The sequence below is a fragment of the Lineus longissimus genome, chromosome 19 (assembly GCF_910592395.1).
Source record: "Lineus longissimus chromosome 19, tnLinLong1.2, whole genome shotgun sequence".
NCBI lineage: Eukaryota > Metazoa > Nemertea > Pilidiophora > Heteronemertea > Lineidae > Lineus > Lineus longissimus.
Genome location: NC_088326.1, coordinates 9,076,660 through 9,096,558, shown reverse-complemented (window position 1 = coordinate 9,096,558; position 19,899 = coordinate 9,076,660). Strand labels below are relative to the sequence as shown.

General features: G+C 42.4%; 1 protein-coding gene across 3 annotated transcripts; it reads left to right on the top strand.

The window, feature by feature from the left end:
• The first annotated feature begins 5,374 nt into the window (after positions 1–5,374).
• On the top strand, positions 5,375–17,916 carry LOC135502923 (uncharacterized). 3 transcript variants are annotated; one of them, XM_064796123.1, is made up of 3 exons: positions 5,375–5,453; positions 9,419–10,067; positions 12,494–14,189. In XM_064796123.1, the coding sequence occupies exons 2-3, from the start codon at positions 9,543–9,545 to the stop codon at positions 12,728–12,730; spliced, it is 762 nt and encodes a 253-aa protein (XP_064652193.1). In that variant the 5' UTR covers positions 5,375–5,453; positions 9,419–9,542; the 3' UTR covers positions 12,731–14,189. The 3 variants fall into 3 exon arrangements, with proteins under 3 accessions (XP_064652193.1, XP_064652194.1, XP_064652192.1); XM_064796124.1 differs by lacking the exons at positions 9,419–10,067; positions 12,494–14,189 and adding exons at positions 15,864–16,366; positions 17,049–17,916 and having other exon boundaries at positions 5,398–5,453; XM_064796122.1 differs by having other exon boundaries at positions 5,400–5,453; positions 9,396–10,067.
• Positions 17,917–19,899: the final 1,983 nt, after the last annotated feature.

Below are 19,899 nucleotides of genomic sequence, written 5' to 3'. Positions count from 1 at the left end.
TGGTCTTGTCTCAATGAAGAGGGATAATCTTGAGATATCAATGAAATATGCCTTTTCCGAAGCATTTGAGATGTCTTGACTAACATAACCAAGTTTCATCAAAAATGAACTTGATTTGAGCGAGCTATTAACGTTTTAAAATTTTGTCCGATACGGACAACCTACCTTATATTTCGTCTTCAAATTGTTTACAGACTGTCTTCAAGTTAAGCTCATTAACTCGTAGAATTCTTAATCGAATGGTACCGAATCTTCGACAAATCACCAGTGGTCTACAGTCAATCTGAAATAGGAATTTGAAACAATTTTAATTCATGAGAAATATTCAAAAATTTCAATTTTTTGGAAAAAAGTTGTCTTTTTAAAGGATGTTCCAAGGTTGTGACAGTGGTATCATGCTGAAAATGTCAAAATTTCAAATCGAACAATATTAACTTTGTCTGAAATTTGAAAAACAACAAATATATGATGCATTATAAGCATGGAAAGCTTGTTAGTAAGGTGTGAAATGAGAAAAAGATTAACCCATATGTTATCTCCCTGTCTGTCACATCCAAGTCTGACACTTCCACAACAGCAACCATTGTCATCGCTATTGTCCTATCAACATCGACCCTTTTGTAATCTCTTGTCCTTTCCTGTGTATTTTCAGTCTGTTGAAGGAAGCATCCCGAAATAGACATCTCCTAGGAGTACGATTTTAAGCGAAGAAAGACAAGTATACGAAAAGACAAGACAAGATGAGGACAAAGGCGAGGAGATTGATAGGAAAACGGGGTTCTCCGAGGCGTGCTAGGGCATCGAATGCAGCAATGAGAACAATGTTCAAGAGCGGACACGTGCGGAGTGGAGGTGTCGAGGTGGTGAGCGACGACGAACGAGAAGTAGGCCTACAACCCACATGGAGACGACTCACGCCCCAGGAGTACGGACAGGTCACAACGATGGGACACGACGGCAAAAGACACATACCGGATATTAATAACCGTACTGCCAAGAATGTCAACTTACTACGGCTGAACATGAAAGAAGACACTGATGATGAGATGGAGATACCAGATGAGACCATGGAGCATGATTACGAGAGTTTCGTTGTTCAGACAACCAAACTGATGGATGTGCTCAACGACGTTAACAGGGCCCATAGCGAATATCACGTGAACTGTCAGCCGATATTCAAATATGGAGAGGTACGTAAGCAGGGGGTGTGTTGTTCAGTCACTGTGGTGTGTAAAAACTGTGGTTTTTATTCGAAATTGTATAAACTTTTTGAGGACATAGACACTGGCAAGCGCGGACGAAAAGCCGCTCTTCCAAATGTTGCATTACAGATTGCGTTGCAGGACACAATGATTGGCAACGAGAGTATGAGTTACATACTGAGCATGATGGGAATCCCGCCCCCCTGTAGGAGTATCATGCAAAAGCAGGCAAATAAGGTTGGTGATGAAACAGTTAAAATGAATGTGGCCGATATGGCAGACATACGCGAGAACTTGAAAAGGATACTGCGCCTAAGAAATCAGGACGACACAGGAATCAATGTCCAAGCTGATGGACGCTATAATAGTTTACACCTCACTTCGAGGAACAAGATGGGCCGTTGTGCGAGCACAATGACTGGATTATGTGTTGAAAATGTGACAGATGAACACAAAATCATTGACATTGAGGTTAAAACAAAACTCTGCTGGATAGGGGCTGCAATGCGGGCGAAAGGTTTTGAAGTTAAATGTGGTGCCACTGGCACAAACGTTGACGAACGACACTCGAAGTGCACGGCTAACTTTCCTGAAGCAGATGCATTCAGAGAATATGATCTTGGGGTTGCATTTGCCGAGACTTTTGAGAAACAGGGCCTACATGTAGAACATTTGACTACAGATGGTGATTCCAGTTCATTCAAAGGGTTAACTGATGCAACAAAAAAGCTCTTCGGCGGCTTGTTCACGGTGAAGCATCAACTTGACTCTATACATTTGCATCAAGCCCAGACGCGTGCAGGACATAGAGCTGAATTCAGTAAAGGTATGTTCCCGGGACGTACTGCTGAGGAGAGAACACTGTTAAAAACAACGTTTCTGAATGATCTTAGGGTAAGGTCATCCAAGATTTTGCAATCTCTATTCAAGCGCTGCAACGGTGATCTTGACAGGATCATGGGATACCTGTATGACACTGTTGCCTGTGTTGTGAACTGTTATGGTGGTGACTGCACTGGTTGTCCACAGAACGAATTCTCACTGTGCTCAGGCACAACTGGTTCTTGGTGGCACAAATCAACACGATGGTCATCTTACGGTGAGATTCCCAAGTTTAAAATGACAGTGATTGACAAGAACTTGGTACATCTCGTTTTGGAGGTATGCCTTAGTAAAGGAGCGTTGCAACAGCTGAGTCTTGGCGTGACAACCCAGGGGGTCGAGTCCAAGAATCGAGGTCTGTCGGCCAGCGATCCTAAGATTGTGACCAGGAGCAGGAACTCAACCCCTCGTATCCATTCAGCAGCCCACAGAATGAACCATAACATAGCCGAGAGCGGGCGACGGAAACTAAAGTGGTTCAACATCGAAGTCGATACTTGTTGCCGCCCAATGAAAGCACTGGACAGAATTGCAATGAACAGGCAGTACACAGTCAGGTACCAACGGAGTGCTAGACACCAGAAGTTAGCTGGTGTTTTGAAAAACATCAGGGCAACAGATTACTTCACCAAAAAGAACAAGAGGCCCAAGGGCCTGGCGCTCAGCTGAAATATATGAACATGGAAAGTACCCGATAGATCTCTTTCAACCTCAGTTTTGTCAATATATCAGGCAAACATACCAAAGTAAAAAGACTTTTAAATGGTGACAAATATGCCACTTATTAGTCAAATCTAAGTGCCTGAGCCAGGCTGACCTTGAAAAGTAGGTCAAATAGAAAGCCCATGTGATATCATGTAAAGGAGACTTATTGTACACCAACCATAAAATTCATGTCACTCTGGATACAGCAAAGGCTTTAAAATAGAAAAAAAAAACCAAGATGGCCGCCCACCAAATTATTCAAAAAAGTAAAGAAAATGTATTTACAAGTGAAAAAAGTAAAAATTAAAAAAAAAAAAAAATTGACCCGAAGTGGGATTGGAACCCACAACCTTCAGAGTCATACAAGAGCGGGAAATTCAAATCAAGCTTAAACTTGGTCAACACAGATTTTGGCTCAGTAACGCCAACTGGTAGTATCAATCAAAACTACTCTTAGTAGTTTCAAGACCTACATGCATGCGGTCCTTTTCAACTTTATTTCAAGCTTCTATCTGCTTGAATAAAGCGCAAAAAAAATTGTTTTGTGATTTAGGCTTTTTGCCCCCTGGTGGCCAAACTGTTAATCCTGCCGGACCCACACTTGGTCTATTCAGGAGTCCTGAAGAGTCTAAATGGCTTATAGGGAAAATCTATCGCCTATCCGCCATAGTTTTGAAACGTGCCTGTTTAACGGACAGACAGACAGACAGACAGACAGACAGACAGACAGACGGACATTCATTCTACCATTTACTCATATGAATAGCTCAGCTTGTCAGCTGAGCTAAAAACAAAACCAGGGGTGGTGACTACAAGAAACATGTGATGATAACAATGCCGGACTTGCGAAGGAAGGCTGTCAAGAAGGCTGTTGCACGACGAGACAGACCGCCTGTACCAGAGTGGAAATGTCTCGACCCCAACAGCAGAAACTATGACAACTCCTACTTTCGGCGATCCTTCAAGATCCAACCAGCCACCAAGACATCCAAGAGGTTGCCATCGCGGTAAGAAAACTTTCAAATGTCAATTCAATATAATGATATTTTCTTTCAACTTCAACATATAGCTTACCAGGAAAAATGCATTTAGGGTGGTTGCCATGGCCTGCACAGACTTTCTTGGCATTGCACCTTTTTCTACTTTGATTGACCCTTCCTCTTTCTATTGTCAAGTGCTCGACTTTCACGCACAGAGGATTATGACAAAGATGACTTATATGATAACCTGCGCCAGTTTTGAATTTCAATTCATCATGGTCACACAAAAACATTGCCCGGTGTGCCGTCATTGTGACCGGCTTATCTAAAAAACTTACTTTAACAAACCCGTATGTTACCCCCCTCTTTTTTTGTTTAGCCCCCTCCCAATTCAAACAAAAACCATTACTTTTAGTCTTTGCTAATATTCTTGCTCGTAATTCAGATACTTTTCTCTTGAATTCACCTGCTGAAATAAAAAAATTAGTGAAAGCTTGGTACCCTGCCACCCAGCGTGCTCTGTGCCCGACACCTCCCAAAATGAAAATAACATGCAAAACAATCAACACTTTCATTACTATTCACAATTGATGATTGTTATGAAACATATCTAGCCCAAAAAAGTAGAAAAATTTGAAATTATTTGAAATTTTTTGAAAATTTCAATTTTTGGCATTTTCACTTAAAAGCCCTGTAGGCCAGGGGGGGTTAAATTTGAGAATTTTCTTTTTTTCCACATTTTCCAATTTCAATGATATGTCCACACATTCTCAACACATTTCAGCCAATTCAAACGGTTTTTGTGGATTTCAGAGCTCATTTACTATTTTTGACCTGTAACCCAAAACCCTCTAAATAGAGACAAGACCACAATTGATTTTCCAAGCCATTTCCAGTTATTTAAAATGCCCGCCATTAAAGAATGCGTGGAGCTGTGAAACTGAAATTCGGATATGATATACGGGTTAGTCTTGCGAGTAACTGGTGCGATGGAAATTGGTGATTGACCACGGAAATTTTTTTTTAAATTGACAAGTTTGACACAAGTGGACATTTTTACCCATTTCGGCCATTTTCACTCCAAATTTGAACCACCCCCCTATGGCCAGGTTGTCAAAATTCAAAATTATTTTTTTTACCAAACAATTTATTTATATCTGTAGACTTGCCACAGCAAATATTTTTTCAATACCTCTCCAAATATGTACTTGAGAGTAAAAAACATGCACTCGTCTAATAGATAAGCCTGGACCCTCCAACCTATGAATACATGTATTCATTAGTGGTCTTGTCTCTGATTCTGATGAACATACACAAGCGACATGGCTCTTTTGCTTTTCTTGACGCCAGCTCGCATTACACCGCGCAAGTAAGGTATAATTACAAGCGAGCTTGGTGGCTTGCTCAAGGTTGCATGCGAACATGCCATGCGACTGATGATCGAGTTGTAATATCATAACAAATATTTTGGATCACTTTAAAGAAATGTCTGCACCTAGTCAGATCTTGTTCTAAATTATTTTCCTGTTATCAGTTATGCCCGGTAGCTTGAATGAGCAAAACCTCAGCTGACCACTTGAATCAGTTCAAGTATCATATATATATAAGATTATCAACAACTATTCTCTATAACAGAGTAGATAGGCCACCGGGAAAGACTCGAGCGTAACCTCATAGGATAACGGTGAGTTTGGGTCAAGTTTTGTCCATTTATAACCAATACTTCTACATGTTTCCCCACTCGCCATGTGTTCTTTGGTCTGCAAAGGCATTTTCAACAAATTTACCGTGCATTAGCTTTTATGTTACAGGCCGCTACTCTAAAGGTCCGCTAGTCCGCTCGAAGGCCCGCCAGTCCGAAAATGGAATAAAGGCCTGCTAGTTCGAAAAAGAAAAAAAGACCCGCTGGTCCTGAATATGATATTGCGCTAACCCATCTTTCCCGCTATAAAATAATCATCAGAGTCATTAGAAGAAAATAGAATTCTTTCAAATGACGGTGTGCGTGATTTTTTAGGTTTTTAATAGGGTCACCCTGAGTAGCAACTCTAAATCACAATTATTTGGCAACATTATACGGTATTTAGGAGTTTAGCAACAAACACGAAGGAACATTTTTGTAATAATGGCGCTTTTCAGTGTTGCGAAATATGTTATGGGTCATTAAACAGTACTGAGCCGTCTGTGTATCGAACCTACGACCTCCTGGTTATAAGCCCGGCGCTTTTCATCACACTGCCACTGATATCATGTTGTCAACAAAAGCTTGCCCTGATTAGGATCTAAGAGGCCCTTAGATATTGTCGAGAAAGTCAAGAGTTTTGTTTTTCCTGGGCAAAAACAGATAAGTTATCTTTTGATGTCATTGCTGTCGTATAACAGTATAACCGAATAATGGTCGTGGGGTGTCAATGATATATCAATTGATCAGACTCCTACACCCATCACACCACTTGACCTAAAAAAGATTCTTGGGAGACCATTTAGATCAACATTTGACGGGTGTTGAGTATAAGTACAAACAGTCGGCAATCTAGGCCATATTATATCATTATCTGCTAAAACTCAGCCTCGTTGCTAAAACTCAGCCTCGTTGCTAAAAGTGTCCCCTGTGACCATACAGTTACCCACATCTGTTTCAATCTTGCTGATATTGGAAGAATAGGTTACTCGCTGACCTTTTATGATATTTATCCTCAAACATATTATCCTATTTAGCTCCAGTAGACTGATTAATAATCCTAAATAATCCTGAAGGGTGTGGTTGCCCTTTTTGGCAATGTTCTGGGAGGCTTAAAGGGCATTGAGGGTGAAATATCCACTAGGCCTCTCTCTTGATATCTTGACTAATGGCATGCAAAATGTTGATTTCATATTTCAACTGGTCTCTGCTATATCATTGGTTATAGCCATGAGGGGCAGGGTTCCAAAATGCCAATCAACAGAAGTGTAGAGGTGTAGTAGTTGCTATGGCTAGGGCATTTTCACCATAAGTTAAGTTAGTTCATTGTCGAGTTTGAAGTAATTAGTACATACAACTTATTGATAATATATCTCAAATGTCTACTATAGCCCCATAGGTTTATAATATTTATGAAATTGTTTATCTTTCACCCATGGGTGGATGGAACCCAAGTGGTCAGCATGAGCTAGTAGCTAGTTAGTTGTCCAACATACAACATGCTTGGGCTTGTTTCTTTTGGATTGCTATCTAGTCAATCACGGATGCCTCTCCTTCGCGGAAATAGTTTATGGCTATATTGAGCGTGTCCTAATTAGAGTCTGACCTGCTTGCAGCGGATATGCCACTCAGCGTAAACCGAACCGAGGCCATCAGATAACGTGGGAACTGATATCAATTACATAATCCAGGTCTGGATCGTAGACTGAAAGAATGCTGAATCTTATTGTTTACAGAATGAACCAAGAATCTTCGTCCTACACTGGTCTATCATTTTGCATGATTTGTTATGCATTTTCTTTTAGGCCGGGTCTATTTGGCAAGCCTGGCTTGCCGAACAGGGCAAAAATACTACCCTCTTTGGCGAGCCGGAGAGGTTACAACATGTTGGCCAATCAGAGAGCAGTGACGTCATATTCGAATTTATATGCGCATATTTAAAAATGGCCGACTTCCCGCTCTTGATTCAATTTCTGTTACTAAACTCGGGTTTTGGTCAATAATCCATGAAGAAGCATGTACATGTACATGACTGTATGGATTTACAAAAAAAGTCATAAACGTGATTTAACTGATAAGCATGTTAAATGCATTAGTGTGCATTTCTAAAGGCGTTTCACTGTAACTCCAGTGTTGCTGACCGTGTTGCCACGAATGTATAATGAGCTCCTGGATGGTTGAATATGCATGAGATCGGCTCTCCATCTAGGGCAGAAAAAAGGCGCTGTTTGGTGAGCCGGGCTTGCCAAATAGTCACTTCCTTTCTTTTATCACTGCGAGATCTTGTGATATTCGGGAGTCGATGACACCGTTAAGCAGACGGAGCTATTTCCAAAATAAAGATCCGGTAAGGTGCGATGATGGGAATGGTGCTTTATCACAACAGGGGTCATGTTTGCTTCAACCGGAAGAAGCGGGCAATATTTTGAACAGCCCACAAAAATAGACAGTTGTGGAATGTGGCGGGAACGGAAAACTATTTGGGATGTTAAGGGGGGTTCTACACTCGGGGGTGTTAGGGGAGTTCTACACTCGAGGATGGGGGTGTGGGGTGGGGGAGTTCTACTATCGGGGGTGTTAGGGGAGTACACTAGTAGATTTGGGGGGGGGGGTTCTACTATATTAGGGATGTTAGGGGGAATTGGCAATTTTTTCGCTGTGTACCGTTTATTTCTCGACCAAATTATGTATGAAATGTCAATGTTATGATTTTTTGGTGGCCATCTGCTTTCCATTCAACGGACGAATCGACCAATTTGCGCTGTTTTGACCCTGGATTCTTTTTTCTAAAATTTAAAAGTACATTAAATAGTCCAACTCATGGTAGTAAGCTTATGTGCCAGTAAATATTTCCCTCCGAGTATATGGATTCTCTGCGCTTTTAAAAATATCTGAAGTATTGACAATCATGGCCGCTATAGAGCCATGTACCATAATCCGTCAGAATACAATAGGGCCGGACACCATTTCCACGAGGCATATTGTACTTCTACAGCTGCCTCGTCGTTGTTCCAACTCTGGACACAACGCGCCAACCATTAGGCCATAAAGGAATTCCTGCATGGCTGACGGGTCAAGCCGTGCCATATAACTTTGGGTACAGAACAGCCGCATCGTTCGCACATCGATCGGACATGTGTTTATGCAAAGGCCTTTGTAATGAAAGAAACCTTTAAAGGGCCAACTTGGGCATAAGACTTGTTGGTTTTCCGTACAGAACTGGCTTCCAGCAGGCCTGCAACTTCTCCAATTTCCAAATAAGACCACTGAAAAATCCTTGAACTGCAATAGACAATGCAATAGAACGACTGGTAGCATTTGGCTGCCTGAAATTTGCAAGCCAAGTCCATAATTGCCTCGCAACACTGGCGAAAATTATTAGCAAATATCAGAATTAGCGTGATGCTACCAGTGGCAGCGTATGCCGTCATGCATGGGCATTATCTTCCTGGCTATGTAAATCCAACGCCCAAGTTTTCCCTTTAAGCAATGTTTGGTTTACTTGGTGAAATACAGAAATTATACCCAGTACACTAGAACAGTGGGCCACACATTGCAAAGACATTCACAAAAACAAAGGGCAACAATTTAATTCTTCATGGAAGTGTTGGAACTGCTGAATATGTCTTTGCCTCACGATCCTCGAGTACACGGAAAGGAGGTTGCACATTTGCAAGCTTTTTTGTCGTACTCTGGCTATAGGAAGGGTAAATACCTTTGCTTCCCCCGTCCACAACAATCAGACCACAAGTGGTCATTTTATGAGGAGCGCTGAACTAAAAAGACATTTTCTTACATGCATGTAATCCGAATTTAGTCGCAAACTACCGGACGACAACATGTCGAATTGAAATGCCAGTGATAACGAGATAATCTGTTTCTCAAATAGATATGGTGTTGAACGCCGAAAGCGCCTCTTCATTTCCCCCTTCTCTACTTTTACAGGGTTTTCTCCAAAATAATTTCAGTCGTCTGCTTCCCGGAAGTTCTCCCCTCATCTTTCCGATAGTCTTGATCGGGCACCGTGATATCCACTCAACGGGTCGCGCATTATCTGCTGTATCATACTTTGCAATCGTTGCATATAGAGATATGGGGATCGCTCTCGCTATAGAGGCTGCAGTTGGGGCAGCGGAGGCCGGCGCAGCTGCAGCGGAGGCCGGTGCAGCTGCAGCGGGGACCGCTGAGGGCATCGCCGGCGCTGCCGAGGCAGGGGAAGCCATCGCCACCGGAGCCGAGGCGGGGGCTGATGCTGGAGCGGAGGCCGGGGCGGAAGCCGGGGCGGCTATTGAATCGGGCGGTGAGGCCATTGCGGGTGTCGTCTCAAAACTTACGGCAGCCATGCTGAAAATCGGCAAAATGGTTGCAGAATTTCTGGTAATCGACGCCATCTTCAAAGCTGCCAAGGCAATTCTGGATGAGTTAACTTCGGATCCGGCGGCCAAGGCCCGGGCTCAGAAGCTGGCGAAACTGGTAGATGTTCTTACCAAAAGCGCGAGTATAATGCAGGACATCTACAAATGGTTTAAAGAGCATGCTGACGACACCACCACACTGAAGGGAATGGATGTACCAATCAGCGGGGTTGTTTCATCGTTCATGCCTCGACTGGGAGCGGTAAGTACGATTAAATTCGCAGGTCACACACTGACAGTTACGGGTAGTTGTAAAACAGGAAACACAGAAACGAAACAGAAACGCAGAAACGCAGGAACGAAACACAGAAACGAAAAAGAAACGGGTTTTCATAAAAGTTGGAATTGAGGCGCAGGCATAGGTGGCACCTCGATTGTAGGCATTATTGAAGGAGCTGTAGAGGCATGTTCCTAAAATATGCAATGTGACGTCAGTTCATGCAAATTAATGAAGTTGTGACCTATATAACACGCATGCGCAGTGATGTGCTGGCGGGAAAGTTGATAATGGCCGAAATGACAGATGTCATTTTTGACAGATCCGATCCATGTAAACACAATACCCCACGCGTTATTGTTGACGGAAATGATTACAACCAATCGCGATGGTCACATTTTCTCATTTAATATGTGTGTTACATACGTCACAACCTCATTAATATGCATGAACTGACGTCATAAGGAACATGCCTCTACAGCTCCTTAAATAATGCCTACCTACTCGATACTTTCCATGACCAAGTCATTGTTATCGTCGTTAAAGTAAACTCTGAGGATGACTCCATCAGGGGCACGAAGGGAGTGCAAGTGTAATAAAAGCTGAAATATGCACTCGAAAAATGCAAGGCCTTGGAAAAAATGAAAGCAATACCATAAAACCAACTCCATTTCAAAATGTAAACAAACACACGTGGCATTGTTAAAAAAACGCGAGCACGGCAATGTGACTTCATCTGGATGACGCGCACGTGCACTATGTTTACATTTTGATGTCAACTTACTTGACCAATCAGAAGCCGGTTGACGCGTTCTCCCTAACAGCAAGTTTCCGGATTTTGAGGGAGGTTTATACTCATTTGCATAATGTATGAACTTCAGAACCTAGGAGCACCGCTATCGCTATCTTGAGGCATTGAGGAGGCTAAATGGGATATTGGAAAATGAGCATTTCTTCTTCCATCCGAGAGAGTACCAGTTTTTGTTACACCAGGTTTCGCGGCAACAACCATGGCGACAGGATGGTGTCTGAGGACCAGAGTTCGCCACAGGAGTGGCGGTTCCTGCGTTTCTGTGTTTCGTTCCTGCGTTTCTGTGTTTTTGTGTTTCTTGTTTTACAACTACCCGACAGTTACTGTGTTAGTCCACAGTCCAACTTTCCCAAAACTTACCCATACAGGTCCGATAATATGATAGTATTTCAGCAATTACATGTACATCTGATTTGATATCATATGAATGTATTGTGAATAGAGAGACACAAAATGCTTACATGTATAATGTCAGTTGCTGTCAAAAGCTTAAAGGACCATTGGTATTATGATGGGTCATCATATTAACCGGCTGTCGGCTGCTCAGTCACCTCTTATTCTACAAATTAAGTAGTTTCCATCAACAAATTGCACAATAAAAGGAACAATTCAAAATCAGACTGATCGCTTTTCCGATGTTGACTCCGATTTGACCCGACCTAGCTCTGTATGCGTCGATCATTTCCATGTGGAGCAATGCACTAGGAAGGCGCTTCCTGTAGCGATGGATCTACCCTATGACGACTTGGTGTAGATATCGTTTTTTCCGACGTCACGCCGATGGCGCTTCATCACCCCGCTACTGCGACGATAATAGAAATGACGTTGCGTCGTAATAGCGGGCTGACGTGAACTCGGATATCGGCGTGCAGTCACCTGGCGGGAAAAGTCTGTCACGCCAGGACTTGTGCGTACCAGAAATAATGAATAACGCGTTGAGCTGAAACAAAATAGGGAAAAGCATCAAACACGTTCAGAAAAAAAGTTTAATGGTGAACCAGAAGAAGAACAAACATACTGCACTAAAAAGTCGATCATTCCTTTAAGCGTTACCCAAAGTGTTTTCACTAGCGACCATCTTGGGGAGTACATGTACTTGTTATCATCTTGATTCCACGACAGTACAGGTACAAATGATCCACTCATACCTTCATAGAAGAGTAACAAAAAATGCCTTCAAGATGGCCGCCTGTAAAAAACAAACTAGTCACCGTGCTGAGGCTACTGTAAACACTAACACAGCTTTACTTCGATCCTCAATGCTATCTGCAGTTTTGAAAAATAAACGAGTTTACTAATCCCAATACTTTCACCAATGCTCAAAAGTGCACGTTTTAGATTTAATGGTGCTAGTTGTAATACGCTTATTCAACATGTTCAACACGACCTGCAATGAGTGTAACAGTCTGCACAGTGGTGTTGTTCATACGGTGTAAAGTATTTTGTGCACAACTCATACGAGGAAACAGAGGCAGGGAACAGGGAACATTTTGCCGTGTGCTTAAGATTGTTTAGTTGTCATTGTGAACGGGGAGAAAGTATGATCGTATAATTAAGCGACAATGCTGATACAGGAATTCTGGTTATCTTCTCTATTCAGGCAGCCCAAGTTCTGCAGACTCTGTCGACACAAGTGGCAGCGAAGAACCTGAAGAAAGACAAGATCACAGACGGGGAGGTGGAGGCCTTGCATCATGGCTTGGACACGGTCGCCCAGTGCTTCCAGGCGCTGAATGAATTCAAGAAGAAGAACGAGGGCAAGGTGCCACTGTTGAAAGGCGTTCCAATTGATGACGCCAAAGTCGCTTCTATTGCCGACCCACTGAAAAATGTGTAATCACGGTTTGCCTAAGAAAAATGCGTGCTTTCCTGGAGAAGAAATGACGATACAAAGAAACATACAAAAGATTGTTCATTTTGAGGGGCGTTAGGCCTGCATTCATTATTTTTATCCGATTTATACCCCTCCAACACTGTTATGGGAGGGCCTTGTTTCTATTGTGTTGCAAAGGTAAACCAATAGCTTTACCCACCAATATTGATATGATTGTTACAACATCGCCTTATTCTGGAAATAATCCACATCGCGAGGTCGAACTTTGCTATTCACCTGTCCAGTGCGGGGCTCGGACAGTGTCAGCAAATCACTGTCCACTACGGTAACAACAGCGCTAGCAGACGACAAAGACAGATATGAAAACTCCAGCAGATTCAACAGCGAATAATTCCTGTTCTATGGCACTCGACGTGGATTTGCTGGTAGACATTTCTAGATGATAACTTAAAGACATCTGTTAGTAGGTTTATATTGATGTAGCTGTCATGAATAAGCAGAAAAAGTAGTTTTTTGTAGACCATATCTGCCTATCTGGAGAAGATAATTGCACGTGCTGTGTTGTGTAGCATGTACACCAGAATAGGAAGATATGATTACAATTCAGGTTACAAAATGCGCTTACTTCTCCCATATCTGCCTAAGTTGTGAAGATTATTGCATGTGCTGTGTTGTGTAGCATGTTCACCAGAATAGGAAGATATGATAACAAGCACTTGGCTCAAAGTGCTTTATCTAGTGTCTTAAAATGCAATAAAAGACGGCAGACTGTGCGCTATGGTTACCCGTGTCACTGTCATGACTGTCCAAGTGTAACCATAGCGGGCAGTCATGGCAGTGCATGAAAGTAACCATAGCGGGCTGTCTGCATTTTATAGAACAATTTAAGCCAAGTGCTTGTGATCAAATCTGCCTATTCTGGTGTACATGCTACACAACACAGCACATGCAATAATCTTCACAACTTATGCAGACATGGTAGAAATAAGCTCATTTTGTACCCTGAATTAGGCATATGACTTCAAAACACTGTTTTGTTCTATACATTCAGGACAGCTACACTGATACAAACATATTCACAGATGTGTTAAAGTTATCATCCTAAAATATCTACCAAGAAATCCACGTCGACTGCCATAGAACAAGAATTATTCGCCATTGAATCGGCCAGAGTTTTCAAATTTGTCATTGTCGTCTGGACAATGACTTGCTGACTCTGTACTAATCCCCACACTGCTATCTTCTAATTGATTTGTAGTGGCATGATCTCTTTAAAAGTCGCGGCCCGACCAGAAGGACTTACCCCGTCTAGGGATAGCAGTATTGATTTGATGACAAATACAACAAAAAAGCCCGGTGAAAAAGCAATGCATGTGTTACATAATTAGATGTTTAGTTCCTTCTTCAGTTAATTAGCAGACATAGAATTTTATATGACAAAATAAAGAAAACATTTATGGAAGACGCACACTTTGCATTTTTTCTTTTCAGTTTTCCAGCAAGTAGTAATACTAAGGTCTGTTTTGGTCTGGGTCTGGGATTATTGAGATCAGATTTGGTCTGGGTCTGAGATAATTTACGTCTGATTTGTCCAGGTTAGAGATAATTCAGGTCTGATATGGTCTGGGTCTGAGATGATTCAGGTCTGATAAGGTCTGGGTCTGAGATGATTCAGGTCTGATTAGGTCTGGGTCTGAGATGATTAAGGTCTGATATGGTCTGGGTCTGAGATGATTCAGGTCTGATAAGGTCTGGGTCTGAGATGATTTAGGTCTGATATGGTCTGGGTCTGAGACGATTCAGGTCTGATATGGTCTGGGTCTGAGATGATTCAGGTCTGATAAGGTCTGGGTCTGAGATGATTCAGGTCTGATATGGTCTGGGTCTGAGATGATTCAGGTCTGATATGGTCTGGGTCTGAGATGATTCAGGTCTGATAAGGTCTGGGTCTGAGATGATTCAGGTCTGATATGGTCTGGGTCTGAGATGATTCAGGTCTGATTAGGTCTGGGTCTGAGATGATTCAGGTCTGATTAGGTCTGGGTCTGAGATGATTCAGGTCTGATTAGGTCTGGGTCCGAGATGATGTAGGTCTGATTTTGTCTTAGTCAGGAAAAATTAAGGAATGATTTAGTTTTGGTCAGGGAAGGTTAATGTCTGATTTTGACAGATAAATTGGCCACACCACCGACGCGCGGGGGCCGCCGCGTCGCCGCCCGAAATAATTGCGCATGCTCACTCAGTAGACAAGGTGCAGAGAGGGTGTAGTATATTCATCTACACACGTGGTTTCAGCAATCTCAACTGCTGGACCCCGGCTGCCAATCTTTTTTCCAAAACAGGATTGCCATTGCGTTGATTCCAAAATGTACCAGAAGGTGAAATTAACATAATTATTGCAACATTCAGTTACCACATTCAGTTACGTCATCGTTTTTTGTGGTCACGTGATCACTGGCAGGAGTCGCGTGATTATTGGCAGAAGTCACGTAAAATTCTGCTGACTTTTCGTCCTGCGCACAAAAAAATCCTGCCCGGAAAAAAATATTCTGACGCATTTTGCATTCTTGGATAAAAAAAAGTTTCAGAGCGATTTTTTTGGCAGAACGATTTTTTTTTGCAGAATATAGAATTTTTCATCCTGTGAAGTAAATTTCGAATTCAGTCTGTTGTAAAAAGGGTTCTGAACAATATTTTCAGAATTTCTGATTGCAAGACGGCTTCCAGCATTGAAAAATAATGTCCTGAATAAATTCCGCTAAGGCATGCCATATATCAGTCACATGAACACTCGGAGTTTGAAAGAGATTTAGTCTAAACGAAAAAGAGAATCACGCGTAGAGAAAATATCTTGCACGCTTCGATGACAGCTAATTTGATTGCACCAAGTTGAAAAGACAGCAGAGAACTTAAGAATGGTGACAATTTTGGTATGAATGGTACCAAAGATGACAACGACCGTACACGAACCTAAATAGCAAAAACAAACTCTTGTTTGGACGGACACAGAATTGAATGCGATGATAATAATAAGAAGAAAAAAACCCAGTATGAACAGATTTGAATAATCTGCACGAATCTGAATTTGAACTGGACGGGAGAATCTTAATTATGTGCTCTGAATATATCATTGCAGACTTACCATCAAAACCCGAAATGGCAGAGTTTGAAGAAGTTTTTGAAGTGTTTGAGGAGGCGGAGTCGGGCATTGCTGAGGAAGGAGAGGCAATGGAAGGATTGGACGCAGAGGAAATGGAAGAGCTTCAAGAAGAAGCCAACGTGGCCAGGCAGAACGTGTCGACTCTCCGCTCGGTGGTCGATTACATCAAGGACCTGAACATTCCCGGAGCACTGAAAGCCTTCACAAAATTCGTCGTGAAGAACGCCGCCGTCGGGGCTATCTTTTACGGCGTGACCGTCCTCCTCAGCAAGCTGGCCAAGCAGTCGAAGGGCAGCAAAGCAGCGCAGGCCAAATACGAAAAGACCTACGCCTTGAGTACTCTCATCGACGACATGACCAAGACTTCACAGAAGGCTGTCGACTGGATGAAAGCACACGAAAATGACACCATCGATCTTGAAGGAATTTCGATACCTCTCATTGACATCTTCACCAAGTACACCGGACCGATGGGTGATGTAAGTGTATAGAAAGCGCAAAGGGCATATGTGCTGTCACTTTAGTCGGTGATATCCATCCTCCTTGTAGTACAAACCGCATGGGTGTATAGGCTTTAACAAATACCAGACTCCTGTCTGGCACGAGATGAAATTAATATCGATGTTTTATTTACTGCTCCCACGAAAAACGGAGGACGAATTTAATGTGACACCGGGGTATGCACGGGCCCGGCAGCGAACATTTTTCCTAAACAGGATTGCTATCGTCGCTGGACTTGTAATTTCTACCAATAAGTTTACAAAGTAGAGAGAATAGGTTGAAAAGGTGACGCCTAGGATGGGATTCGATCCGGGCCTGGGATCTACAGCATTGTCGGCAACAGCTCTACCGATGTAGCCACAGTGGGTTTTTTTGATTTCTTTTAATTAGCACTTCTTCCCTCAAATCCCTGTCATGCCTGTGCGTGGGTTTGTGGCTTTTTAAGACTTTCTTTCAAAAACGGTTAATTAGTTTTTCTTCTCTCCTGGGGTCGTGGTCGCGAACATTGTTCCCACAAAAACATACTTGATTGACTCATGCGCGAAAATATTTTTCCGTAAGAAATATTTCCGTGTAAGAGATATGTAAGTTCCTTTAACCCCCCCCCCCCCCCCCCGCCCATTTTGCACTCGCATCTACCTTTTTTTCCTTATCCTGCAGACAATGGAGAAAGCCTACGAGGTGGCCAAGGATCTTACGACAAAGGATTCGAAGGGTAAAGTGACGTTCAACGTGCCCACCACTGGTCAGGTGAACACCATAGTCGATTCGGCGAAAGGCTTTGTTGATGCTTTAGACGGATTCGTCAAGTTTGCTGAGGAGAAGCAGTCGAGCTACCCTCAGCTCGCAACACTCACTGTAACGCACAGCGATGTCGTGCAGCTCAACACTGACCTCCAGAAAGTCACAAGTATGCCGTACTGTTAAAACGTGTATTAATTATAGATGGTCGTGAAGTATATCGTGTCAATACTTCTATATAATAGAAAATACTAGGCATAGAGAAAGATGGCAGCACATCCCGGTCTAATATAGTGGCGGGTCAAGCGGGAAAAATAGAGAGATCGAGAAAATGTTATGAGAAATTCAGTGTCGCTCACAATCTCTTCTCACCACAAAAAGAAACTTTGCGTCGAAAAAATACCCAATACTGTCTAATGAAAAAATTTGTTATCTTTGCGTGACTGATGTGCGAAAGTGATATATTTAAAGTACAATGTGGTCATGTTTACAGAAAGATTACGAGAATTGAATTCAGGCCACACCAATTTACGAAAACAGGTTGAATCTTCAATGGTTATGTAAGGACTGCTTGGTGCACTGAGATCAGCCGAGTGAGGTTTGTAAATAGAACGTTGATCAGTAAACAGTACTGCTCGAAGCAGGCACGTGGAGATGAATACTACCCTAATCGGATCTGCAGGAATAGGGAGATGAATATTGCCCTTAATAAATTGCTTAGGATTCTTCTGTTTGGCTTGATTTATAAATGTGCGTTTAATAAAAATGGATGATGTATTATAAAAAATGGCCTGAGAGTTTTCACTTGACAATGATCAAATGCCTCTGTACCTACTTTTTCTAATGTGTCTCTGCTGGGCATGTTTTCTGAGACTTCTCATGATGTTTGCCAATCTGGTAATAATAACGTCCATACACGTGGGCAAATGCCATCCCTCAAACAGCAAAACGCCAGTTTCCAGCAGCTAGAGTGCTATACACGATGTAGGTAAAAAAGGTACAGGAAAAAAGGGTACTGGAAAAAGGTACTGGAAAAAAAAGGTACTGGAAAATAGGTACGGAAAAAAGGTACAAGATAAAAAAGGTACAGGACTTTTTTTCCTTAATTATACATAAGGAATTTGAATTGTTTTCTGCATTGTACAGCAGTGCCAAATTATTTTGATCTCGAAGCGAGCTTGTCTTGCTGTTGCTTTTAAGGTTTCTCCAGGATTGGGAAGTACCAGTACCTGTTTTTCCTGTACCTTTTATTCCAGTACCTTTTTTCCTGTTCCTTTTTTACCGTACCTTTTTTACCGCATACCGCTATACACGACCTAATCAACACATTTTGATTTTGCACCACTCGCAAGGAAAACATACAGACCCTGACGAAATGTCCTGTTCGATAAACAATACGCAATAAAATTCACAGACGAATCTACCACTACTAAGACTAATCCTAGCTTGCGACTGTAGTTCCAGAACAGACTATCACTTGGGAACTCCACCCCTGCTAGTCTGAACAGGAGATTGAGGCTGACTGGCGTCTCGCAGATCGTGTAAATAGCAACGAGGGAGATAACCGTGAGTGTAGCTTGTCTTTGGCTGCGGTCTCCTGTTTGCTCTTTGCCACGATAGGCGTTAAATGCGGAACGCTGCCTCATATTCCGTCGGAGGGTGACGAGAAGAATTATATTCATGATGTAAATTAAAAACAAAGGTGTGAATACAACCATGACGATATATACCATGTCAACGTTCAGATTCCAATCCGAGACTATAATCATGAGCTCTGGGCTCCCCGTGCATGGGTTGCTCTGCTCCTTCAGAGAGAGTGAAAAGTACCTCGGTATGTGGCACGAAATTGCAGCGACTACAATGACAATAACTACCTTGTTGAGGGTAGATTTCGTACAATGCGACAGGGCCCAAAGTGGAAAAACAATATTCAAAAACCTCTCAAAGGTTATGATTACTACTAGCCAATTACGAGTTTGTAGCGGGATATAATACAATGGGAGAGTAGCCCAAAAGATTTCCTGGCCGATATGCACATCACTGCGAGTAAACACTTCGTCGCTGTTCTGAACGTAGCTGAGGATATGTCGCACCGAGAAGTACACCAAGCATGTAGTTAGAAACCACATGTCACAGCCCGCGAGTAAGCGGAGAAGATAGACGGAGGTCTGTGAAGCATTCCGAATCTGTCGAAGCACAAGCATGTTCAGACAATTAAGGAGAATTCCGAGAAGGGCCACTGGTGTTATGGCGCACATGTAGAGGTAGAATACATCAGCGTAAACCTGTTTGTACGAACAGACCGGATGAAAGAGCGAATCAATTGTTGAAATCATTTTCCCCAGAATTAGATGTTTTTGGCACTGCCCTGAATCGCGGACCAAATATAGCGAATTGGTCCTTTTCTCAAAAAGCGACCATTCTAGAGACTCGGCGCTCGAAAATGGAGCTGATTGCCAAGCATGACAACAACATCCTGCAGTGTGATAAATAAGCCATCGCCGCGTGAATTAACCCAGAGAGACTTTTGAACATATCAGAAATATGAGATGATACTAATACAAAATCGCTTTTAGCCAGCGGGCACTTCTGCGCTGGCTTATTATCCCCACCGGCTTGAAATTAATAAGCAGTCAAAAAACATAGACTTACCTTATCCAGGCCAATTGATAGAACGATTTGTTTTTACTTTCTCATGTATTGCAATCATTTGAAAACGATTCCTATTTTCGACAAGATTTTCAGAAACTTCAAAAAAATAATGTCGTAT

Coding starts and splice junctions, on each gene's coding strand:
- LOC135502923 (XM_064796123.1), top strand. CDS start 9,543: ATGGGGATCGCTCTCGCTATAGAGGCTGCAGTTGGGGCAGCGGAGGCC. Junction 10,068..12,493: donor TCATGCCTCGACTGGGAGCG/GTAAGTACGATT, acceptor TTCTCTATTCAG/GCAGCCCAAGTTCTGCAGAC.